This window comes from Triturus cristatus, chromosome 12 (genome assembly GCF_964204655.1).
Source record: "Triturus cristatus chromosome 12, aTriCri1.1, whole genome shotgun sequence".
NCBI classification, from domain to species: Eukaryota; Metazoa; Chordata; class Amphibia; order Caudata; family Salamandridae; genus Triturus; species Triturus cristatus.
This window is the reverse complement of record NC_140595.1, coordinates 298,576,380-298,601,636: the sequence shown is the minus strand read 5'-3', so window position 1 is coordinate 298,601,636 and position 25,257 is coordinate 298,576,380. Positions and strand designations below refer to the sequence as shown.

The following is a 25,257-nucleotide window of genomic DNA, read 5'->3' as shown; positions in this document are numbered from 1 at the left end:
TGATAATTAGCCTTTTAAGCATCTAGAAAAGTCTGTAGAACATCCACATATCTGTAGTTGTTTTGGGCTGTGAAACATCTCCTCATCTTAGATTTTAAAGTTCTGTTAAAACACTCTTTAGTAGCAGCTTTTACTTCCATGTGTGTTACAAAATTATGAAAATAGTACTGATGTAATAATTTCTGAAACTAATTGTTTAAAAAAATCTTTTCAAGCGTCTATTTGCAGTTTTTGAGGGGTTCGCCCTTTCCTAAGGATGGCTGTAAAGGCCTTGATATTGCTAGCATCAATTTTATCGATTAGCTCTTCTGCAAAGGCGTACTTGGACAATATAACTATTATATATATCTTATATATATGTTTCAAAGGAAGAACTACTGGACTCCAGGGAAAACTTCTGGATGTACCGTTTAAAATCACTGCATCCAGATGGACTGAACATTACTGACAACACAACCTGATTACTGCATATCTCAAGAGCTCTCAGGACTGCATTGATTCCACATTCCAAATGGAATCTTCACTCATGATGCTTTTTGAAAATTTAGCTGTCATCTGTGCAGCCACAGAGCAAACCATCTTGTACTACCTGAGGAAGGCGGAAGCTGAAACGTTGTAGTGGAAATATATATTTTTGTTCTTTGGTGAATCTATCTGTTTGAGTCACTTCTTTCTTGGATATTTTATTTCTTTGTGACTCATTGTATCCTTTGGGATCCAGATTTTTGCCCTGGCTGGCTGTTGTTTTCTTGTGATCCTTCATCTTCAAGTATATTTATATTTATATATATATATATCGAGCTCCATTATTATTCTTGACTAGATCTTGAAGACTGATTATGTCCACCTGCCATTGATAATTTAGCTGCACATTAACAATGGTTGGTTTCCCTTTAAAACGCCTCCTGGCTGTCTTGTAGAGTGAATACGCTTCTTCCCCAGATAACCAGGTCTTTTATCTGTGCTCTGTTTACCGGCTCATTTTCAACTAGAGCCCTTCTAAACAGAGCTTCGGTGCTTCTGAAGCTTCCAACCCCACTTGCATCGTACTAAATCTTTCTCGACCCAACCCCAGACATGTTATGAGCCCCTGCATTCCATTAAATGAAAAATAATAAGTTTGTGTAAAGGCATTTTTTTAAATATAAAGAATTTTAGCAACACACATACAGGGCATACTTTACAGTTTCATGGTACATGTCTTGTCGTTTTTGTTGGACAGTTTGCTGACTTTTCACTACGTATACGTAATATGACTCATGCTACATAAATTACTAGGGGCCTGGCCGATAATTTGCCTCAGTGTCACAACTTTTGATATTTTTACAGCTATAAACTCAACAGATCTAGACAGGAATTTCCTCTCACCCCTCCTATAACTTTGTACACTTAGGATACCGACGGCATTTAACAAATCGTACAATTCTCTGACAGACAATACTAAACCTTTATTTCTGAAATAATCTTCAGTCAGAAACTCCAAGGCGATATGTAAGCTGGTCGTCGGTGATAGTGTTAACTCCCTCTTACGGCTTTTGTATGTGCTCCAGTGTTAATCCATTGTAGATATCCATGCACTGATACACCAGTTGGCTATGCATGCAGGACTGTCACACTACATCACCGTGGGCAGCTCACCAAGCTTCAGAAAGGGAAGAGTTACAAGCTGAGTTTAAGTTATTCTTTCTTTAAGCAAAACATATACCAATCTGGCAATACATATGTATCATGGACATAACTTAGAAGCATCTTGCGCACCAACATACTGATGCTTGGCCTGCAAAGTGAGTAAGTATGTAACATTAATTAATACCATAATGACAGAATACCGGGGGGCACATCATGGGGCTAACGAGCTGACTCGTCTATTTCTAAAATAAATAACGCAAATGTATCTTTCTATAGCCCTTTCTGCCATCCTTCTAACAAAATGCGTACAAAACTTTGCATACAACAGAGCTTTGAGCTTGCCTCGTTCAAGCATCAGATCTATTTGAGTGGGGTCCACAATACCTTAATCATATCAGGATGTACATTTTTTCTTTTCCTCAGACAAATCATACACCAGCCTTAATAGTTTATATACTTTGTTCGGTTCTTGCAAGCCACATGTATGATGGATTCTCCTTAAAGTGTATAAGTTGTATAAACACTCAGCCTGCTGCTGGGGATCATTAATTTTCTTGCCGAGGTTATAATAATCACTTTTTAGACACACGCTCACAACAATTGCAGCAGAACCTTTAACGGGTCATATGGCATCATAGGGTTTGCCTGAAGCTTCCTTTTCAAAATCTGCGATATATGTACTAACACATTTCTTACGCGCCACTTTGTTTTGGATTGTGGAATTTTCAGTCTGTTTTGAACAGCATAAGCAATACAAATTTGTGGCTTTAACCTTTGCCGATGTCCCCTCTACCGCGGCTCTTTTTGCTGATGCTTTCAAAGGTTCAAAAAAGAGAGAAAGACAGACTATTAGTTCAAAATAAAATATAGCCGTATATATAGTATAAGTAGGGTCTATTATGTTTTTTACTAACCTTGTCATTTTCGTGGGACTCTGAGGCTGCTCTGAAATATTGAGTTGCTGAGGTCCATCGAAGCATAACCGACTGCAGAGTTTGCGCACGGCTGTTGCACAATGATAGCCTCCGGAGCCAATTCCCCCTGAAATCCCATATCTTCATAGACCGGTGAGGTAGGAGCTGTTATAGATTCTTCACCATCTTCCATGTCTGTGAAATATTTTCCAACATTTGCTTCATTACTCGAGGCTTTGCTGCAGCTGCTGGAGCGCTTAATTGGGGATATCATTTGCAGCAAATCTTTGTGGCTGAACACTTTCAACCACCAGCAGAGCTCCTCATCAAAGCTGGTGATGTTGTGACCACCATCTTTAAGATCACTCTTCCATTCGTTCTGATCCATTGCTGATGGTGTCAGGCCACGATAATACCAATAGATAGTGTTCAAACCACCATCAGGGGGTATTTTTTTTAATGAGATGGCTGTATCTCTTCATAAGGGCTGAACAATCTCTTTCTGGAGGGCAGCTCCTGGGTTTGCTAGAGGCTGCTTAGGGGCTCCTTATATGTATTCTAAGCATAATAAAAATGGGGCGTACTCTTTTACAACACGTCATGGTCACCTGATCTCCAAGGGCTCTGGTTTGTTGTGGGTTGCCGCATAGCCGTAACCACATAGTAGAACCATGAGCATGTGACTAGCATGTGACCAGGGTTATGCCACAACACACGTGACCCAACACGGTCGTGTGACCCTTGAAAGTGACGTCACTGCTGTGGAGGGACCCCAGAGGCCTTAAAGTCCTGTTAACGGAAGTAACGTCACTTCTGGGGCGGGACAACTGTCACTCTTTGCATGATGGCAGAAGGTATCCCTCCCTTCTACTGAAGGACAACAAAGCCTTCATTGAAAGGTAAAGTAATCATCACATGAAGGCCATCAGAAACATGGTAGTGTTATATTGAGTTGGAGGGGGAATGAATCTGTTTGGACAGAAAAGCAGAGGCTCCCATGGGGCATGATCCAGGCACCGCTATGAGGCGATAGTTGTGTTACTATGCTTAACTGTCTATATATGCCGCCCGGCCCCCGGGATGTGGGCTAAATGGCTGTGTGCATTGCTAAACTGAGGGGTGTGATCGGAGATTGTAGGGGGTGCCGGTTGCCCCGATGGTTATTTTGCTGAAAATGTTGCAATAAAAAACATGTTTAAAAAAAAAAAATGAAGGCCATCAGAAACATGCACTGTACCATAAACACATTTTTTCTAAATGTCACAATGGACGTGCTATGTTGTTCAGAAAGAGTGACTGGAAGTATGTTATCTCTTGTTAACTGTTAAAATAAGACCCCTTGAAACATCTGAAGTTCTTGGAGATTTGCTCGATGAGGCAATGTATCGCTCTTAGATAAAATGGTTCTTATGGGTACCCCAAATTACACACCTATATAGTAAAAGAACTAGGGGCATATTTATGATGTTGCTTATTGATGGCTTGGATTTTGAAACAATCACTGTGATCAACAGAAGTGAGGCTGAGTTCATTTACGTTCTATGAGATACCTTTAAATACAGATGGATTGACTCAGACTGGTGATTTTAAGCACGCACTCGAAAGGAGGAGGAGGAAGTAAGTTGTTTGCTGCGGATGCACGCCCGTGCTTGATGGCGACCGGGACCAGACCTCAGTGGACTGCTGATCACTGCTCACCACTCACCGTTTATTTGCCGTTTGCTACACCAAGGCAACAAGGCATTGAGATGGTGGCAGAGGCTGAGGCCTCACTCTTTTTCCAGCGCTACTTCCCTACAATTTCCAGTCCACTTACTGGGAGAAGTGAAAACTGAGCATAGGGCGGGACAGAGAGCCGTCCCAGTAAGGCTCAAAGTGGGAGCTTTGGCGGGGGGGCTGTAGACGGTGAACACAGTGGGCTTAGGTCCCGCTGCATTTGGTAGAGCCCCAGGTTCACGGAAGCGGCCGAACCAGGTTTGGGTGTGGCTTGCGGCTTGGGCGTGCTCCCTGCCTGTGCCGTGCCCCACTGGCTTAACACAGGCCCCTGCAGCCCCCGCGGTGCGGGGGGGCCTCTAATCTCCAGGGGACCCCTTCAGCACCATATTCTGACTGTAGAGTTCCTGATTGAGTCTGGAGGGGGCCCTCTCCACGTACCTTGCGGGGGGGCCCCCCTCAAGTTTAGTTACGCCAGTGCCGTGCCCTGCCCCCTAGCACATTGTATACATTTTTTTTGCATGCATCCCTGCCCTCCGGCTATCCTGCTATCTTGCCATTTCCCAACGTGTTTTTTTCTGCAATCCTAAGTCTGCTCATCCATTATTTCTCTTTTACACCACTTGAGGAAGCTGATAACTGAGCAAAGGACTCAAAATACTAAGACACATTGTTCTTGCACTGCTCAACCACCGATTTTGGACTAACAGAGGTTAAGGCTAAAAGAAGGCAAGTCTTTAGCCTTTCTAATAAACGTACCATCATCTGGCTCTTTGTATGCCTCCATATCTCATTCGTGTTCCCCTCCACCCAAGCGCTCCTAGATTACAAACTATCTAAACGCGATTGCCCCATATTCTTAAGTGGTGAATGAGGCATTGTCACTCCTGGCATTCATGGCAATCTGAGCACACATTGCCCAATACTAACTGTGCCTTTACAAGTCCATGCTACAGTCCTGGACCATCAGGAGAGCATCTTATTTCTGGAGACAGCATCTGATTATTCTACTTCTTTTTCATTTTGGAAGCAAATACGGTGAATGTGGGTGAAGCCGTAAGGAGCAAACTAGCATATGAGGCAGCTAGCCCGGTATCTCAGGTGACTAGTCCAGTGATGCATAGCCCATGTGTCCAAGTAACTGATTCGAACAACACTACAGTCAACTTTGCATGTAATTTGGTCTCTTCTACCCCATTAAGCCCATCATGCTAAACATACTGTCTACAAAACCACTGATCACCAGTCCAGTTAAGGAAAAGCCTAGTCACATTGTTATAGAAGATGATTACAGGATCTAGTTCTTCATGTCACTCTGACTTAATGTCCCTGTGGAAAGAATGAAATCTACAACATAAATCCCTCAGTAGTCAAACTGAAGGGACAACCCATTCTACTCAAGTCCTGCCATTTGGAATGCTTTACCCAACAATTTAGAGGCAGTTTCAACATCATTATCCTATCATTCTGACAAACTTGATATGCAAGTGGACATTGTGAGTGACTTAGCAGCACATGTTGTGGGAATTGATGCAAAACTTTCAGCACTGAACAACTTGTTTACAAGGGTGCAGTCAGACCAGGCTGCTGCATATCACTCCTGCTCTTGTTCCAGTACGATCAACTCCCTTGCCAGGATTCTCCAAAGTCTGGGTGTTATCCTTGATTGGATTTCAACATCTACCCAGCAGACTGGCACAACTTCAAATCAACGGGGTAAGATGGAATCCAGTCAAGCCCTTGCTTTGCTAAATGGCAACCCCGAACACCCACTGAATACAAGCTCATCATGGCTCACCACTCGGCCTGATCCTGTTGAGGCATTTGAGGGATAAGTATCTGAGCGACTGATTTTTTCGGAATTTGTATCCCCTGGCATCAGAAGTGATAACGAGGGTGCTCTCGGAGCACCCTCGTCTAACCCACAAGTTGACATCAACCCAATCACTGATGGGATAGTGCCCGCAGCACAGCAGGGTGTGGCTGCCAAGCCACCTAGGAAAAGGGAACATGAAATGCTTCGGAAAGCAAGACCTAAGCGAAGTGCTAGCCACATTCTGCATCCTTGTGCAGCTCCAGTGCAGTTGGCCTCTTCCGACACTGAGGTTCAGGCAGGCAGTCTTGCTATTCCTTCGCCCCCAGGCAAGCAGCCTCCCAGAGAAATAAAAACCTACTCACTGTTTCATCACAATTCACTATTCAAGCTCGGCCATAAAGTACAGATTGATGTGGGTGGTACAACTCCAAATTTGGATAACCAGCATGCAGCCACAGCTTTAGCACCATCACTGCTTGCTACAAGCCCACCAACTCTAAATCTCCACACTGCTAACACATACTACGAGAACTCCACTACTGCTATTGTTGGAATTAATATGCCTGCTATGCGGAGCGAAGACCTATACCTCTTTGTTCTCAACCGCTCATGGAACTACTAACTCAATCAATGGCAACGTCTGAATTCACCCACCAGCCCCCTATGTCTAATACTGCTTTTGTGTCTTTTCATGTCTGTATAGATAATCCAAGCTCTAATGTTCCTATGGTCCATTCTTAAAAGGACTCCATTTGTCGCACAAAGTAACTGGGCAAACGGTGCGCAGTCAAAATATCGATTTTTTTTTTATTTTTATTTTTTATATCGACCTACAATAATATTGAGTTTTTAATATCGTAGCGACAGAATATCGATGTCAAGAATATCGGTGACCAGAATATCGACCTTAAGGTAAGTAATATTGCTTTTTTTAATATCGAAGTAAGTAATATCGAAGTAAGTAATATCGTTAGCAAAAATATCGTTGTTAATATCAATATTTATATTAGTTTTATGTATTTTAGTATGTATTTTATATGCATGTTTAACATATTTTGTAATGTATTTTTATTATTTTTAAATATATGTAATAAATATTTAGAAATTAGTAATTTTTTTAAGTCAATTTTGCGTTTTATTATCAGAGCAAGTTGTGGGTTTATAGGAGAATAGGGTGGGAAGTAATTTAATTATAATTAATGGGAAAAAAAATATTGATAGTGATTATTAATTTATTGTTAATTAATTGGTAATTATTTTTTATTTATTTATTAATTTATCATTATATTAATTATAATTATTTTTTTTTGGAGTTGTTAATTAATGTATTGTTAATTATGAATTGGTAATTAAGTTTTTAATAATTGATTAATTGATATTTAAAACAATTATGTTCGTGTTTATGTGTAGCGGGATGTGGGTTTAAAGGGGAATAGGGTGGGAAGTAATTTAATTATAATTAATTAATATGTTTGTATTTATTGTTAGTGATTAATAATCTATAGTTAATTAATTGGTAATTATTTTTTATCAAACGAATAATGTATCATTATATAAATTAAAAATAATTTATTATTGTTATTGATAATTAATGTATAGTTAATTATTAATTGGTAATACATTTTTATTAATTGATATTTAGAATAATTATGTTAATTTTTAAGTGTAGCGGGTTGTGGGTTTATAGGGGAATATGGTGGGAAGTAATTTAATTATAATTAATGTTTTTATTTATTGTTATTGATTATTAATTGTTAATTCATTATTGGCAGTTAATTTTTATTAATTGCTTAATTTATAATAATTATGATTAATTTGTTGTTATTTTGTATTTATTGTTGGTTAATTTATTGTTAATTTATTAGTAATTGGTAATCATTTTTTATTAATTAATTGATAAATACATTAATTGTTATTTTTTGTGGGTTGTGTGTTTATGGGGGAAATAGGGTGGGAAGTAATTTAATGTTATTTAAGTCAATATTAATTACATTTTATTAGTATTTTTTTTAATTAATCATTAATATGTTATTTATTTTACCAAATTCATTTAATTAATAAGTATGTTAATTTAACCCCTACGCTATCTAACGTTTTCCATACTGCTGCACTCACTGGAGTGGAAATAGTAATTTCAACCCCTACGCTATCCAACGCTTTTCCTACTGTTGCACTCCCTGGAGTGGGAATAGTAATTTTTACCCCTATGCTATACAGCGCTTTCCCAACTGTTGCACTCACTGGAGTGGAAATTGTAATTTTTACCCCTACGATATTCAACACTTTCCCTACTGTTGCACTATATAATAATCCACATTTGTAAAGCGCGAACAATCACCCGTAAGGGTCTCTAGGCGCTGGGGGCCGTTGGGAAGATTTAGCAAGCTGTTGCCCAGAGTCACATGGTGCTGGGCTAATCTGCCGCCGGTGTCGGGGATCGAACTGTGATCCCCAGATTCCGGAGTCAGTCGCCCTGGTCGCGGCGCCACACCTCTTCCGATTGCACTATGTGGAGTAAGTATATATATTAATTTATATGTATATGTTTAATTTATATTAACATTATATGTATTAGTTATTATTTTTTAAACATGTTATCATATTTTTAACTGTTTCTTTTATTTATATGTATTATTTACTTAATATGACATTATTAAAACATTTTTTAAAACGATATTTTTAACATCTATTTTTTTGACAGCTATATTTTTTTCTCGATATTTTTTTACTTACCATTATGTAGATAGGACTTCGATATTTTTTTTAATTTATATTTTCGTGTCGATATTTTTGTAAGTCGATTTTCTGTCCGTCGATATTCTGTCAGACATTCTGGGCAACCAACACTGAGGAAGCAGAAGCGGTAAAACAGAAGTTTTCTTGTACTTCCAACTTTCCAAGCAATAAGCTTCAGTTCATTCCACACTATGCCTCTAGGGGCAACCATGATGTCCTTAACAGGAGCAAGATTTTGAAACTTCTTGGGACAGTGGCGAGCACAAGACATATAAGACAATAGAGATCAGGGAAAATCCATCCTTAGGGGACAGAGACATTACTAGTACTACTTGACTTCCCCGGACCTAGCCAACCTTGCTTGGCAGCTCAAGGATGAATTTACATGTGGGGGATCGAGCTGTCGCCAGTGCTTTTACCTCAGTATTCTAGTTCATTGTTGCCAAGCTCCAGCAACATTAATGTACCAGAAGGACTTTTGAGAGGAACCATTGGCTCCGATTGCTGTAAGCACTTACCCACACCCTTGACAGCTATTAGTGTGCACACAGAGGGTCACAACCGAGACGTTATCGCCCAGGCACAGAAGGCAGACAGCGATATTATAAGGATATAAACCATACAACTCCCCATTTTACATGAAGCGAAAGATGATTGTTTCATGCAGCATGCTCCAGGTCTCATAAAGAGCTAATGGCCTCTCTTCACAAGCAGCCCAGGTCTCCTCCGGAGGTAGCTCGATGTAGGAAGATCTACAAAAGGGCGACAGCAGAAAGGAAAAATGCCCTCAGATTAAAAGCCTGGGAAGATCTCCAGGAAGCATCATTTCTATTACTATTTATCGTTGCAAACAACACAACACCGTCAGCTGAACAAGTGGGGGGCAGAAGGAAGGAAGGAGGGAAGGGCGTAGATGTAAAGGGCGGGTACAAAAGAACATTGTCACGTGTGCATGATCCAATCAATGCAAAGCATCATACGTGATCAATTGCATACATTACAATATATTCAACTGTTCCATAAACACAGTGAAGAGTATTAACAGTAAGGCTTTAGAATACATTGAAAGGCTCCTGAGTAGCAGTGTATGTGAGCAATTTGGATGACCGAGCGACCTCTCTTTAGTCCATGAGGGGACTAGACAAAGCCCTGACAAAGCCTGGCATTTATGGCGTTAAGGCAGATGTAGATGAGTCAGAGTCCCTTTGTCGAAGCCAAGACGTAAATGGCTCCCAAATATTGTTGGGACGGGAGCGGATTGGCATGAGCTCGTAGAAATTGGTCAGTTGCTCTAGACAAATTGTAACATCATGCAGCCATGCTTTAATGGTGGGAGTGGTCTCCTGCTCTAGTGTATGGCCACTCTGCACTTGGCCAACAGGAGCAACATGGCAGTAAGACAACAGCAGGTAGTAGGGGTATCCTTAACATAGCCCAGTACACCCACCAGGGGAGAGTGGAGTACCTCATGACCAGTGATCATTTGTGTATGTCCATATACCTCCCCCCAAAAAGATGCGGGCACTGTCAAGCAAGGTGGAGAGAGGAGACCTCAGACCCTGCAACGCAAGCAGCATGGGTCAGGAACTAACCCCATTCGAAACAATTGCAGAGTGGTGTGATAGATGTGGTGCAAGAATTTGAAATGAGTTAGTCTTAATCTGTAGTTCGGGGAAAGTTTTAACTGTCCACAACAAAAGGCAGGAAACGTGTTCTGTAGTGCGCGGCACGTGGCCCACAGCTAGTCGCATAGTAAGGTATCAAGAAGCACGGGGAAATTGCAGTCTGTAGTGATGAGAGGAACTGTCCATCCGGGTACAGATCTGATAACACTTTAAACTTGCGCTTGTGCGCGCATACTGACTGGCTCCTTTATCTAGAAGTGGTGGTATATGGGGTTTATTGGCCAGTGGAATAGAAGGGGTGTGAAGATGAGTTAATTTTTCTATTTTCCTCAAACTCTCCCATGCCCAGCAGACACATTCCACTGTATTAATTTCCTCCCTAGGGTGCCGATAAGAATGATAAAGCGTCTTTTTTAAATGGCATGGGGTAGAGGGATCTGTCTGTACGGCCACGCGAGGCTGGAAGTGAATCGGGTATAACCAGAAGTGTAGGTATTGGACTTGGGCACAATGAGCATATAATGTCAACCTCCTGGTGTAACTCTCTCGGAGAAGTTTCATCCCCGTCTCCTCTGTACCCGGTCACCTCACCCCCCTGCCCTCCCATTGCCCGTGCCCATTGTCTCCCACTCCTCCCTGCCGTCAAGTCTTGTGCACCCATTCTGCCTTGTGCAAGTGGGAGAGTGAGAAGTTCCCAGGAAACCCTTGGTTGTTTACCTGCTCATATGGGTATTTAAATATTTGAAAAACTGGGACATGAGGGTAAGTGGGATTTTGACAAATAGATAAAGGAATTTGGTAAGGATAATCATTTTGCTTTCGCAATTCTGCCAACTAGGTATAAGGGTAATTTCGACCATATAGCTATCCGCTCCTCCAGTTAGGTCACGGCCCGGCCGTAGTTCCCCCGCGACAGCTCATCCATGTCACGACCGAGCCATATGCCCAGGTATCTAACTGTGCTATCCAACCACTGCAAGGGTGACTCAGTTGGAAATTCATGTGCGATCGGTGAGGGGGAATAGTATGGATTTGGCTCAATTGATTTGCATGCCTGAATAACCACCACTGGGAGGATGAGGGATGAGCAAGGGTATCGGAACTCTCTTCTGTTGCCTCATGTATGCATCTCAAACCAGTCCAGAACATCCAACCATTTTTAATTTATGATGCACAGCACTATCAGCACTTCATTATATTCGGGTTCCGACTGTTTATTTCACAGATTAGTTACCTTACCCAAGTCGCAAGATCTACCCACCCTGCCCATGTGATCAGAAATCCGCACACAATACTTTTACATGTAAGGTTTTTTTGCACTTTTTATTCTTATTATATGTCTTCAGTTTTAAAGCCTTTATTGATTAAGTATCCCTTGCATCATTGCACAGAAGCATTGCACTTTCTACAATCTCTTGGTTCAAAAGAGACTTTAATTACCATGTATACCTTTCTGAAGTTGGTGCTGAAGGTGAGGAAATTGCTTGAGTCGTTCTCCATACCGCTGTGTCTTTTGTATGCTTCAGTTTTAGATGCATCTTCGCCTATTCCTTCCCTGCTGCCTAGACATTCCTTTATTGCTGCGATGTACCGTCTTAGCCGTAATCAGTACTAATTCACTACTAATATTGACATCACTTATGCGTTCCCTGTTATCTACTCATATTTTTGTTCCTAGTGTATCGAGCTATTTACTTGATGTAACATTTGTAAAGCGCTCTGATACCCTCCCAGGGTCTCGTGCACGCTATATAAAACTATTTAAATAAAAATAAAGTTCAGGCTCAAAGATGAAATGTGTTTTATGATTTGATTACAACCTCGCTGCGAGACGTAATACCCTATTTATGATCACGTTCTTGCGGCTGGTTCTTCTGTCATAGAAGTTTGTAGGCTGGTTTTTAAATTGATGATATCATTTATAGTTTATTGGTTGATAGTGTTTTATTAATATCTTGAATTTATGTCTATTTGAAGATTTCAAAAGAATTGCCACTGTTGCATTGTGCTTTGTTGTATATGATTGTATTGCACTTTTGAGGTTTATATTTATATGACCGAATAAAGTTGAACTTGACTTGGACGTGTGCCACATAAGCATACTGAAAACTTGGCAGCCATGTTCTCAGAGTTGAGCAAAACAGCTGTGCCAGATCTCATTATACTGCAGATTCCAGCACCATCGGAATTTAATCCACTCCTAATGAGGGCCTAAGTCTGCAAACGCGGTGATAATAGTTATTCACTTGGAAAACCTGACTACCTGTGTAACCTCTAGAGATACTGCTCAGCAGCCAAAGACGGCCACGGTGTCCCGAGAGGCTTTACTGCCCCATCTCCCTCTGTCTCATAACTTCATTAGCCATCTCTCCTGCCATCAGTGGTCCTCTCTTGCGCCCAATTCTTTCATGGTTGTCTCTTTTTAGTCTATTTTCCATGGCTACTTTTTCTTGCCACTACTGCCCCCCTTGCCATTCCTTATTGTTCTGGCTCGGAGTTGCTCTCACCCTCCTGCCCATAATATAACTCTTTCTCCTACCCATTTCCTTTTTTTGTTGCAGTTTTATATAGGACCCAATCATTTTTGGGATGCCCGGGGAGATTAAAGGATTTGCCCAATTTCACAGGATGTTGAGGCGACGCCGAGCCTCGAACCTGGTTCCCCAGCTCCACAGTCGGCAGCTCTACCCGTTAGCAACATCCCCCTGTCCTTTTCTCCTGCTCCATAGTACCCGCTCGCTCCCGCCCCCGCCCCACATATTCTCCCTTTCTCTCCTTCCCCGTATTCCTTCTCTCTCCTTCAAACGTAGTTCCTCACTTTTCCCTGCCCTGTTGTCTACCGCTCCCTCTAGATTATCTTCTCTTTCTGTCACCTTCTACTGACACCCCCGCCTTGTTTCTCCCTCCCTCCTTTATCTGTTATCATGGCCCTATCTTTGCCATCCCGTTGGCATTGTTCATTCACTTGCCAACCCTGGGCCCGCCCTCCTGAACAACCCCCTCCCCGCTGCGTTTCCAGCTCTATTTTCCTGTCACACCCAAAACCTCCCGGGGTACCCCTCTCGGAGAAGTTTCATGCCCGTCCCCTCTGTGCCCGGTCACCTCACCCCCTGCCCTCCCATTGCCCATTGTCCCCCACTCCTCCCTGCAGCCCGCCGCCCTCCCCGCACGCGGCTGGTTTCCTCTTCCAGCAGCATCCTGTGAGCCTGGCTGCAGCATGCGGGAGTGCGGCGCGAGCAGAGGAAGCCGCAGTCTGCGCCCAGCCCATCCCCCTGGCCTGTCCTGCGATCAGGGGCCGGAGAGCTGCTGGGGGCGGCATGTCTGCAGAGGGGAGCCCGGGCAGCGGGCCCGCAAAGGAGGGGAGCCCGGGCGACGGCGGTGCCGGAGAGAGGGGCGCTCCTTCCACCCCCCAAGGTACAGTGAGTGAGCTGTGACACCGCGACAGCCTGTCCATGACAGGGCTGGGCTCATCCATGGGCAATGGAGGGGAGGGAGACCCCGTGACCTCAGATAGGTAGTTGTGCTTTGGTGCAGTGAGATGGAGAGGGCCGGGTTTGCCGTATATTCTGCTTCGCTTCTCCTGGGATGGACAGTGGGGAAGGCGTCTTCTCGTTTTCCTTTTGGAAGTACCACCATCAGTGCACTTATTTTTTCCCATTTAAAGCACTGACCACCATACCATAAACAGGTCTCTTTTCTTTCTTTCATCAGTGGGCAAAGTGTGGTTTCTTTGTTCATACCCCATATGTTCTCCTTTCTTAAAGAAGTCAGAATATGATTTCCATTGTGTCTTGGCTCAGGTGTGGAGTGCATCTTGGTCTGCTCGAGGTGTGAATGAAGAACTCTTGTCTAGGCTTTGGGTTGAGCTGTCTTCTGTCTGGTCCAGGTGTATTGAACCCTCGTAGTGTGGAGCGCTGTTCTGTATGGTTTAGGATTACAGCTCTTTTCTCTGACCCAGGTGCGGGGTACTTACTCTCCTGTCTGGCCCAAGTGAAAGCTCTGTTTTGTAAGTCCCAGATGCAGAGCTCTCTTCTGTGTGACAGAAGTGTGGATCGTTCTTCTGTCTAGACCATGCGTGGAGCTCTCTTCGTTATAGACCTGGCACAGAGTGCTCTTTTTTCTGACCCAGGTGTGGACTGTGAAGCACTCTTTTGACTGGCCCGGATGTGGAGCGCTCATCTGTCTGGTTCAGGTTAGATGCACTGTTCTAACTTAATACGGTGTAGTGAACTTTTCTGGTTGGACCTGGTGTTCACCATTCTTCTGTCTGACCCAGGTGTGGCGTGCCCTTCTGTGTTGATCAAGTGTTGAGCACTCTTCTTTATGGGCCAGGTGTCGATCACTCTTCTTTAAGGGCCAGGTGTCGAACACTCTTCTGTCTGGATCAGGTGTAGACCACTCTTCTGTATGGGCCAGGTGTCGAGCACTCTTCTGTCTGCTTCAGGTGTCGAGCACTCTTCTGTCTGGATAAGGTGTCGAGCACTCTTCTGTCTGGTTCAGGTGTCGAGCACTCTTCTGTCTGCTTCAGGTGTCGAGCACTCTTCTGTCTGGATAAGGTGTCGATCACTCTTCTTTAAGGGCCAGGTGTCGAACACTCTTCTTTAAGGGCCAGGTGTCGAACACTCTTCTGTCTGGATCAGGTGTAGACCACTCTTCTGTATGGGCCAGGTGTCGAGCACTCTTCTGTCTGCTTCAGGTGTCGAGCACTCTTCTGTATGGGCCAGGTGTCGAGCACTCTACTATATGGGTCAGGTGTCAAGGACTCCTTTGTCAGGATCAGGTGTCAAGCTCTCTTCTGTCTGCTTCAGGTGTCGAGCACTCTTCTGTCTGGATAAGGTGTCGAGCACTCTTCTGTCTGGTTCAGGTGTCGAGCACTCTTCTGTCTGGATCAGGTGTCATGCACTCTTCTGTATGGGCCAGGTCTCGAGCACTCTTCTTTATGGGCCAGGTGTCGAACACTCTTGTGTATGGGCCAGGTGTCGAGCACTCTTCTGTCTGGATCAGGTGTAGACCACTCTTCTGTATGGGCCAGGTGTCGAGCACTCTACTATATGGGTCAGGTGTCAAGGACTTTTTTGTCTGGATCAGGTGTTGAGCACTCTTCTGTCTGGATCAGGTGTGGTGCATTCTTTTTTCTGGATCAGGTGTAGAGCACTCTTCTGTATGGGTCAGGTGTCGAGCACTCTTCTGTCTGAATCAGGTGTCGAGCGCTCTTCCGTCTGAATCAGCTGTAGAGCACTCTTCTGCATGGGCCAGGTGTCGAGCACTCTTCTGTATGGGCCAGGTGTCGAGCACTCTTCTGTGTGGGTCAGGTGTTGAGCACTCATCTGTCTGGATCAGGTGTCGAGCACCCTTCTGTCTGGATCAGGTGTCGAGCACTCTTCTGTCTGGATCAGGTGTAGAGCACTCTTCTGTCTGGATCAGGTGTCGAGCACTCTTCTGTCTGGATCAGGTGTCGAGCACTCTTCTGTCTGTATCAGGTGTCGAGCACTCTTCTGTATGGGCCCGGGTGTCGAGCACTCTTCTGTCTGGATCAGCTGTAGACCACTCTTCTGTATGGGCCCGGGTGTCGAGCACTCTTCTGTCTGGATCAGCTGTAGACCACTCTTCTGTATGGGCCAGGTGTCGAGCCCTCTTCTGTCTGGATCAGGTGTCGAGCACTCTTCTGTCTGGATCAGGTGTCGAGCACTCTTCTGTCTGGATCAGGTGTAGAGCACTCTTCTGTATGGGTCAGGTGTCAAGCACTCTTCTGTCTGGATCAGGTGTCAAGCACTCTTCTGTCTGGATCAGGTGTTGAGCACTCTTCTGTCTGGATCAGGTGTCGAGCACTCTTCTGTATGGGTCAGGTGTCAAGCACTCTTCTGTCTGGATCAGGTGTCGAGCACTCTTCTGTCTGGATCAGGTGTCGAGCACTCTTCTGTCTGGATCAGGTGTCGAGCACTCTTCTGTATGGGTCAGGTGTCGAGCACTCTTCTGTATGGGCCCGGGTGTCGAGCACTCTTCTGTCTGGATCAGCTGTAGACCACTCTTCTGTATGGGCCAGGTGTCGAGCCCTCTTCTGTCTGGATCAGGTGTCGAGCACTCTTCTGTCTGGATCAGGTGTCGAGCACTCTTCTGTCTGGATCAGGTGTAGAGCACTCTTCTGTATGGGTCAGGTGTCAAGCACTCTTCTGTCTGGATCAGGTGCCAAGCACTCTTCTGTCTGGATCAGGTGTTGAGCACTCTTCTGTCTGGATCAGGTGTTGAGCACTCTTCTGTCTGGATCAGGTGTCGAGCACTCTTCTGTATGGGTCAGGTGTCAAGCACTCTTCTGTCTGGATCAGGTGTCGAGCACTCTTCTGTCTGGATCAGGTGTCGAGCACTCTTCTGTCTGGATCAGGTGTCGAGCACTCTTCTGTCTGGATCAGGTGTAGAGCACTCTTCTGTCTGGATCAGGTGTCGAGCACTCTTCTGTCTGTATCAGGTGTCGAGCACTCTTCTGTATGGGCCCGGGTGTCGAGCACTCTTCTGTCTGGATCAGCTGTAGACCACTCTTCTGTATGGGCCAGGTGTCGAGCCCTCTTCTGTCTGGATCAGGTGTCGAGCACTCTTCTGTCTGGATCAGGTGTCGAGCACTCTTCTGTCTGGATCAGGTGTAGAGCACTCTTCTGTATGGGTCAGGTGTCAAGCACTCTTCTGTCTGGATCAGGTGTCAAGCACTCTTCTGTCTGGATCAGGTGTTGAGCACTCTTCTGTCTGGATCAGGTGTCGAGCACTCTTCTGTATGGGTCAGGTGTCAAGCACTCTTCTGTCTGGATCAGGTGTCGAGCACTCTTCTGTCTGGATCAGGTGTCGAGCACTCTTCTGTCTGGATCAGGTGTCGAGCACTCTTCTGTATGGGTCAGGTGTCGAGCACTCTTCTGTATGGGCCCGGGTGTCGAGCACTCTTCTGTCTGGATCAGCTGTAGACCACTCTTCTGTATGGGCCAGGTGTCGAGCCCTCTTCTGTCTGGATCAGGTGTCGAGCACTCTTCTGTCTGGATCAGGTGTCGAGCACTCTTCTGTCTGGATCAGGTGTAGAGCACTCTTCTGTATGGGTCAGGTGTCAAGCACTCTTCTGTCTGGATCAGGTGCCAAGCACTCTTCTGTCTGGATCAGGTGTTGAGCACTCTTCTGTCTGGATCAGGTGTTGAGCACTCTTCTGTCTGGATCAGGTGTCGAGCACTCTTCTGTATGGGTCAGGTGTCAAGCACTCTTCTGTCTGGATCAGGTGTCGAGCACTCTTCTGTCTGGATCAGGTGTCGAGCACTCTTCTGTCTGGATCAGGTGTCGAGCACTCTTCTGTATGGGTCAGGTATCTAGCACTCTTCTGTCAGGATCAGGTGTAGAGCACTTTCTGTCTAGATCAGGTGTCAAGCACTCTTCTGACTGGATCAGCTGTAGAGCACTCATCTGTATGGGCCAGGTGTCGAGCACTCATCTGTATGGGCCAGGTGTCGAGCACTCATCTGTATGGGCCAGGTGTCGAGCACTCTACTGTATGGGCCAGGTGTCGAGCACTCTACTGTATGGGCCAGGTGTCGAGCACTCTGCTGTATGGGCCAGGTGTCGAGCACTCTTCTCTTTGGGTCAGCTGTCGAGCGCTTCTGTCTGGGCATGGTATTGAGGACTCTTCTGTCTGGATCAGGTGTTGAGCACTCTTCGGACTCTCATGTGACAATCCCATGTTTTAGCACTATTGTGGACTAGGTTTGGGGTACCGCTGTTACCTTTTTCGTGTTGGCATATCATTGCAACCTATCCAGTTTTGAAGTGATCTTGTGTCTTGAAACTTGTGTTTCCTGCCCTCAGGAAGCTGGGGCAGGATCCGCTTGGCAGGCTGTTTCCACGTGAGTGTCTCACATCCTATGTATTCAGCTTCTTCCCGAGAAGGGGAGAAATGATGACAATCAAAAAAGGAATGTACCTGGAAACGGCAGGCAGAGGCCCCAATGGCTTTAAATGTACAAAGTTAGATCTATCCTTCTCAGACTTCAGGACAATGTTCAGTACCTCAGTTCTCCATCCAAACCCCGCTCACTCTGTCCAGCATTAGCAGCAAATAGAGAAACAGTGGTCCAACCCTGCTTATTTTGTGTTCATCTGAAATTTTATAAGACAATAGCTAATTTTATGAGACTCAAATTTGGTCATCTTGTAATGATTTATTCACTTTAGTGAAGGCATAGCCACAACCTGTCTGTGAAAAGTTGTGCATTGATTTCATTTTGAGAAAAGCAGCAGAACTCTCCAAATTGTGGTGTATTAGACTTACCGTATAACCCTTTCCAAACAATTTGTAATAAAATGTGACTTTTACATGCTGTCTGCTTTTTAATAGGCACATGTGAAACAAAGATGCCCACGTTGAACAATAATTATTTCAAGCATTTTAAGTACAACAAAAACAGGGAAGAATTTGCACATAAAGCAATCAAATTGAAGGTAATCTACTTAAACCCTATGTTAAGAGGGTAGTCTCTGTAAACCCTATGTCTACTTGAGAATGTTTTATTTTTTTTTAAACAAACTTTATTGGTTATTTCTGAATCATGAAACATGAAAATACAAACATTTGAAAAGGGATATGCTTAGTTATAAGTATTCTCCTGGCAAACATTCCATTACTATGTAACCAGCCTCCATGCTCAGTTGGTACTTCTTCAAGAGTTGTGATGGTTATAATACTTGGAGCACATTGCTAAAACACATATAATATCCACTTCATCTACTCACCCTATGCCAAGTGGCAACCCTTTCCCTCCCCACCAGGCGTGTCTTGAATTGTTGTGCCTAAATATCCGTCTCAGGTCTATTCCCTAGGGTCCTCTATCCAGCTATCTCGTTCTCCCTTCATATGCCCGTTGGATGGGCGCTCCTCCTGTGTCTACTTGAGAATGTTGATGTTTCAACACCTAGTTTTATATTCTACTCATCATCAGGTAAAATGTGGAATAGGTACTGTGCATCATTAAAAAAAATAAACACAAAAGGGTGCTTATACAGCTTCTAGGGAGGGATCCAATCAGGAGTTGAAATAGCCTTTTAAGGCCATACTCTGTACTCGAAAAGGAATTCTCTCCACAACAGGGAAGAGATGAGTAAATCAGCGGCACTATTTCACCCCTGCAGATAGAGCGAGTAAGAACATTGACACAATGGAGTAAACCTATTGAGGATTGATTATCTGCAGTCTGATGTATTGTATTTTTTTTTATTTCTATTGCTGTGTTGAACTGTAGGCCATCCAACAACTGCTCCCCAAAAAACATAAGAAAAAAGCTGCAACTGTTGTTCAAGAAGGAAAGCTAGTATCGAACACAAATGCGTCTAGGTATCCCTTTATGAGCTCACTTCTAAGTTGGGTGGAGCGGTAAAGAAGTGCCCCGAATGAGGTACTGCCCCACCTGATTTCAGGTACACCAGTATTGTCTCAAAACAAGATTTGTTCCTATGTCAAGAACATGCAAAAAACGAGCTGGTAAACACCGTCTCTGCATGTCAGTTCCCATTTTGGGCCCAGGAAGATATAATAGCTCAGTGGAGGAGAGGAGTTACTGCCTAGGATCATAGATTCCAGCCCACCTTCTCTACACAACTTTTAAATGGCCACTGTGCAGCAAATGCAGCCAGTTGTCAGAGAGCAACTGGCCTTTTAATGAAACTGCATTTCAGGCAACATATTTCTGGCTTTCGTCCAGATGTCAAAAGTCATATCATTAACACGTCGTTCGATGGTGAACACCTGTTTGGCCATGGAGTAGCCGATGACCTGGAACAATATCGGAGAGACTGTGCCCTCCTAAATAAAGATCCTTTCCTTGCTACGACTTCCTGTCTTCATCTGTCTGCCACCTCCATCTTATTTTGAAGATGTTGCAGAGGAAATACCTCAGGGGGTCATGTCCCCCCGCCCCCTCCCCCTCAGCAGACACCTACACATCATAGCACATACGCTGCGCAAATGGTCACCTGCTGTAGCTTAGAGGTTCTCCAGATAATCAATACTATCGTATTGTACAATAAACATAGTACTGGGGCAGGAAACGTTTCTGATCTTTGAAGCCGACTGTGCATTTAACTCATTTGGTCCCTTGCAATGGTGTAGTTTGTTTTACCTTTGTTCCTTTTTTCTGGTGTCCATTCCAGCTCTCCCTCTCCATCTGAGACGATTGTAGGGGCGGGACATGATTGGTCACCCCAGTCATCTGACTGGGTCTTCACTTCCTTCCCAATGTCTCCTCTGAGAGCATCCAGCCCAGGCATCAGTTTGAAAGATGGAGTAGTTAAGGGAAACTGCCTGTGACATCTTCCCTGTTTGAGCCTTTTAGGAATCCCTTCCCCTCACTCCTCTTACTGTCCTCCTCACTCACATCCCACCTTCTTAAAATGCAAGTACTGCTTGTTTCAACAGCACTGTCATTCCAGTCCCTTTTTGTTTAGTCCCGAAGCAGTAGCCACTGCCGTAGGTTGCACCTCATGGTTTCTGGGTGGATTAATTAATCCTAGACACACCACTGTAATGTTTAAGGTTGTCCCAGGCTAGTGTCATCTTTGCATCTGGATTGGCCTTTTAGATCTCCCACTGTGGTAACTCTGATTATCCTTGGGTTGATCCATTCTGCTTCTGGACAAACTTCTTAAACATACAATTGTCTTGTATCTAGTTATCCTTTGTCTGGCCATCTCCGCTTTCATGTCGGCCTCATACACTTACTACTGTGGGGCTCAGGTTATCCTACAGTTGCAATAAATACAAAAGAGAGAGGGGGGTCCTGGGGAAGTTTAAGAGACCAGCGAGGATTAGATCCCTAACCATTAATGAATCAACAAAAGAAATCCTCGGGTCTGAGTGCAAGACCATACAAAAAAAGAGACAGCAAAGAGTATCTCTAGGTGCTTCTGGGGGAGTCCCTTAATTAGGACGAATTCCCATCATCCACCGAAGAAGCATGCTTCATCATGTGGGATTCTCCTCTTGATGGGCATGCCTAGCCCCGCCAGGGGCTACAACCTCCTCACTGTGAGGAGGGAGCTCAGGGATGTTTTTGTTCTGAGGATTTCTTTTGTTGATTTATCCTACAGTTACACCACTGCCATTCCTAAATGGAACCTATCCTGTTCCTTAATCAATATACCTAGTCGCCAGAGGACATAAACCCCATAAGGCAACTATGGTAGACATTTGCAAATGCATCTATACTCCTCTAAAGCCATGCCTTTATTTAGCTAAAAGTTAATTACTTCCAGTTTGGAGCACTGCTCTGGATCAAGTGCACCAAAATGAGCCCACTTAGACCACTCTAGATTTACAACACGCTAACAGCCATGCATAACAAACTGGGTAGCTACTTACTCAACCCTCCAGAAAGTGCTTTAGGCCCTGCAAGGGATATAGAAAGTGCCTGTTGTACTTGGCCCTTCTGGCAAGTTCACCCCCGGAAGTTTTTTGCAGTATATTAGCTTTTTCCCTATGGTGTATTAGTGGATTTAGGCCTCTAGGCGCTTTCACACTGTGTCCCAGTGGAAAGCGCGTGCGCTCTATGTATGGTTTGGTGAGACTGACCTGCCCTCCCATAGGAATGCATGGGGGATCTGAGTGACCATGTTAGTTCCTGATGCGTGGGGAGTGCAGGTGCGAGTTTGGTATGTGCGGAGTCGTGTGATTAAATGCTGTGCGATGATGTGTGCGGCGTGGCTGTGTCTAGTGTGGAAGTGCCACTTCTAGACGCTGGCCTAAATGTGCAGTGACTGCCTGTCGCGTGATTGGCTGGCTGAGGTCAGGTGACTGGCTAGGGAATCCCCAGAGTCGGGAGCAGTCACCCAGTGGTGAATAGGAAGATCAGCAGCTAGATGGGTGGGAGGAGTACACCTGGGTCCTGAATAGGGCTGGGCTTTCCCCACACAATGCTGGCTCCGCCCCCTGTGGTGCGACTGATGACCCTGGCCTGCCCTGTGAATAGGGAGAGGGGCTGAGCAAAACAAAGTGCTCAGGAACCAGTTGTAACTGGTTCGTCCCTTCCCTGCACCTTGAACAAAGGATTTGGTGTATAAAAGAGGGGCTGTGACCCTATGAAAATGTTCTCGTTCTGTACTTGAATCTACCAGGGGCGTGCTGCTGCTGGGGCCCAGGGGAAGGCTTGCCTCCCTGGGCCCTGCCCAGCCCCTGGATGCCAGATGGACTTACTGGACCTTTTCCTTTGCTGGGAGCTGCTGTGCTCCATCTTCTGATGCCCAGGACTGCTTAGAACTTTTCCCTTTGCCAAGGCTTGTTACAGCCTGCCTAGCGCTTGGGGAGCGCTGTGTCTCCAATCTGCTGAGGAGCGCTTTATTATTATGGAATAGCGCTTCCCTGGTTTCCCCGAGCGCCTCTCTGCCGCCTGCAGTGCTGCGAACTCCTTAGAGGGAATCCCCAGCATAGGGATTCCCCCTCATTGTGTCCTGTCGCGGGTGCCCACCCCGCTGGTTGTGTGCCAATATGGGTGCCTACCCCGTTTATTTAGTTAGTTGTATGCGCGGGTGCCCACCCCGCGACTTTGCGGTATTTATGGTGCGCGGGTGCCCACCCCGCTCTTGATTGAAATGAACGAGGGTGCCTACCCCTCAGTTCGCGGAGAAGAGATCACCGCCGCCGGCCCGATCGAGGCCGGAAGTCAGGCATGGTCGGCCTGGGACAGGGGCGGAGCAGGGAGAGGAAGTCCCCGCCCCGCCGGCAGAGATCGAGACGGAGCCTCGCAGGCTCCATGAGGAAGTCCCGGGTCCCATGAGGGGGCCCGGGTGAAACGAGGCAAGCCGAGACCGGAGGAAAGGAAACCACCCCCCGAGCCGGTGAGTGAGGGCTCAAGGGGGCGGGGAGGTGCCGGTCGAGGCACTGATTCTGAGCGGTCCCGCCTGGAGAGCGGGCCGCTCCACCGTTGTGGGGAAACCGATGTATCCAGGCCCAGAGGGGCCGCGCTGAGTAAAGCAACAGCGCCTCTTCATGAGCGGACCCGCCGTTGCGGGCCGCTCCACCGTTTGTCATAATGTTCTTAGAGCCTAGGTGGCTCCAACCTGGGGGCAAAGTACTTTAAAGTCCCCTTGTGCCGCGATGGTCACAGTTGCCCCGCTAGACAGTGGGCAACTGCAATGATGTAGAAAGGCCCAGAGGGGCCAATGCTTTTATTATTGGGGCCCATTTGTCTTCAGCCCCAGGGGTGCCACAGTCTTTAGGGCAGTCGTGATTTAATAGCCCCAGTAAGGCACCGATGTGCCAGGGCCCCTTGCTCCTTTCCCAGCTGCCCTGCGAGAGCGCAGGCAGCTGCAACGTTTTGCCTAACTATGTGTCCAGATGGCACAGTGGTGCCAGGCCTCATTGTAATCGCTTCACAGCTGCCCAGCAAGTAGTGGGCAGCTGCACCGTTTAGGTCTTTCTTTTACTTTGGGGAACATGTGTGATTTAGGAGTGAGATGCACTCCTTCGCCCCCTGACCTTCACAGCTGCGCAGCACTTAGTGCCAGCTGCTACGTTTAGGTTCTGGCGCAACCTGGACTCTAACGTGATTTTGGTGCTAGGAAATGTACTGTGTAGTATGTTTTGCGCACCCTGTGTTCATGCTTATGGTGTTAGGAAATGTACTGGGTATAGTATGTTTTGCGCACCCTGTATTTTATACCTCTAGATAGGATTTCTGCCTAGGAGGTTGTTTTACCTGCTTAGGTTGGTGTTAGGGAGATTGTACTTCCCTGTGCGATATACGCCCCTAGTGTAGGTATACGTAGGTGGTTAGGTCTAATGCGTTAGACCAATGAGAAATTGCATAATGTGTTTATGCCCCCTGTGATGGATGCAGGATAGGTTTTATACCTGAGGCTTGTGTGATGACGCTGAGTTCATTATTGCGCCAGTAGTTACTGGTTGTGTTCTACAGTGCTAATTTGTGTTATGTTCTACATTTACTATTGGTGATTTGTGCTAATTCTGACAGTGGTCCCTGTGGCCCTGTCCCGTGTAAATCGTCCCTTGTAAAATTCTGCCCAGTGCCAGTTGGCACAGTGTAAATTGTGTGATTATCATCTAATGTGTTTAGTATAATACAAAGGCTATTTTCATATAATACCTTGTGTGGAGTTTCTTTTGTGGTGGGCCTTGGGTGTTGTTGCTGGGTGCGCGCGCAAACGCTTTACACATTGCCTCCGGGATAAGCCTGACTGCTCGTGCCAAGCTACCAAGGGGGTGAGCAGGGGTTATCTTTGACTTGTAACTCCCCAGCCCTGACTAGAGTGGTGGTTTCTGCCTGGCTTTGGCGCAAGCCCTAGCCAACCAGAAATCCCATTTCTAACAGTGCCATATAGATAATACTGCACAGCTCCGCTTCTGACGTTCTATTGTTTATATCAAGGGCACCCGGTTTTATGTTTTTTTTTTTTTTTAAATTTCAGTCTCAATTTATCTGTATTTATTTTTTGGCCATCTTATTGGCATTTATCCATATTTATTTTGTGTTTTGAGAGTAAATGGTGTCCTAAAATGGTACATTTCCCTTATTTATTTAACGGGAAAACATGCACTCATACTTTGATGCATGTAGCATTTTAGCAGCTTAAGCAGTCAAATATAACAAAACACTATAGCCTCAGGTCAATATTAGCATTATATACAAACGTATCTTAGCGTATCACTGTATTTAAGAATATCTCATCCTGTCTTTTAAATCCCCATGCTGTCTATCTCTTCAGCTGTTGGCCAGGAATTCATGAAGGACAGCATGGAGAGTCACTAACAAAAGGCACAAAGGAAGGAAATACATTGTTTTCTGGCTGTATTTAT

General features: G+C 45.3%; 1 protein-coding gene across 1 annotated transcript in view; it reads left to right on the top strand.

The window, feature by feature from the left end:
* The first annotated feature begins 13,213 nt into the window (after window positions 1–13,213).
* Window positions 13,214–25,257, top strand: part of EXOC3L1 (exocyst complex component 3 like 1) — a 146,609-nt gene continuing 134,565 nt past the window's right edge. The window contains exon 1 of the mRNA XM_085637445.1: window positions 13,214–13,847. Coding sequence (XP_085493571.1) covers window positions 13,358–13,847 — 490 coding nt within the window. The 5' untranslated portion in view covers window positions 13,214–13,357. The remainder of the gene's footprint in view (window positions 13,848–25,257) is intronic.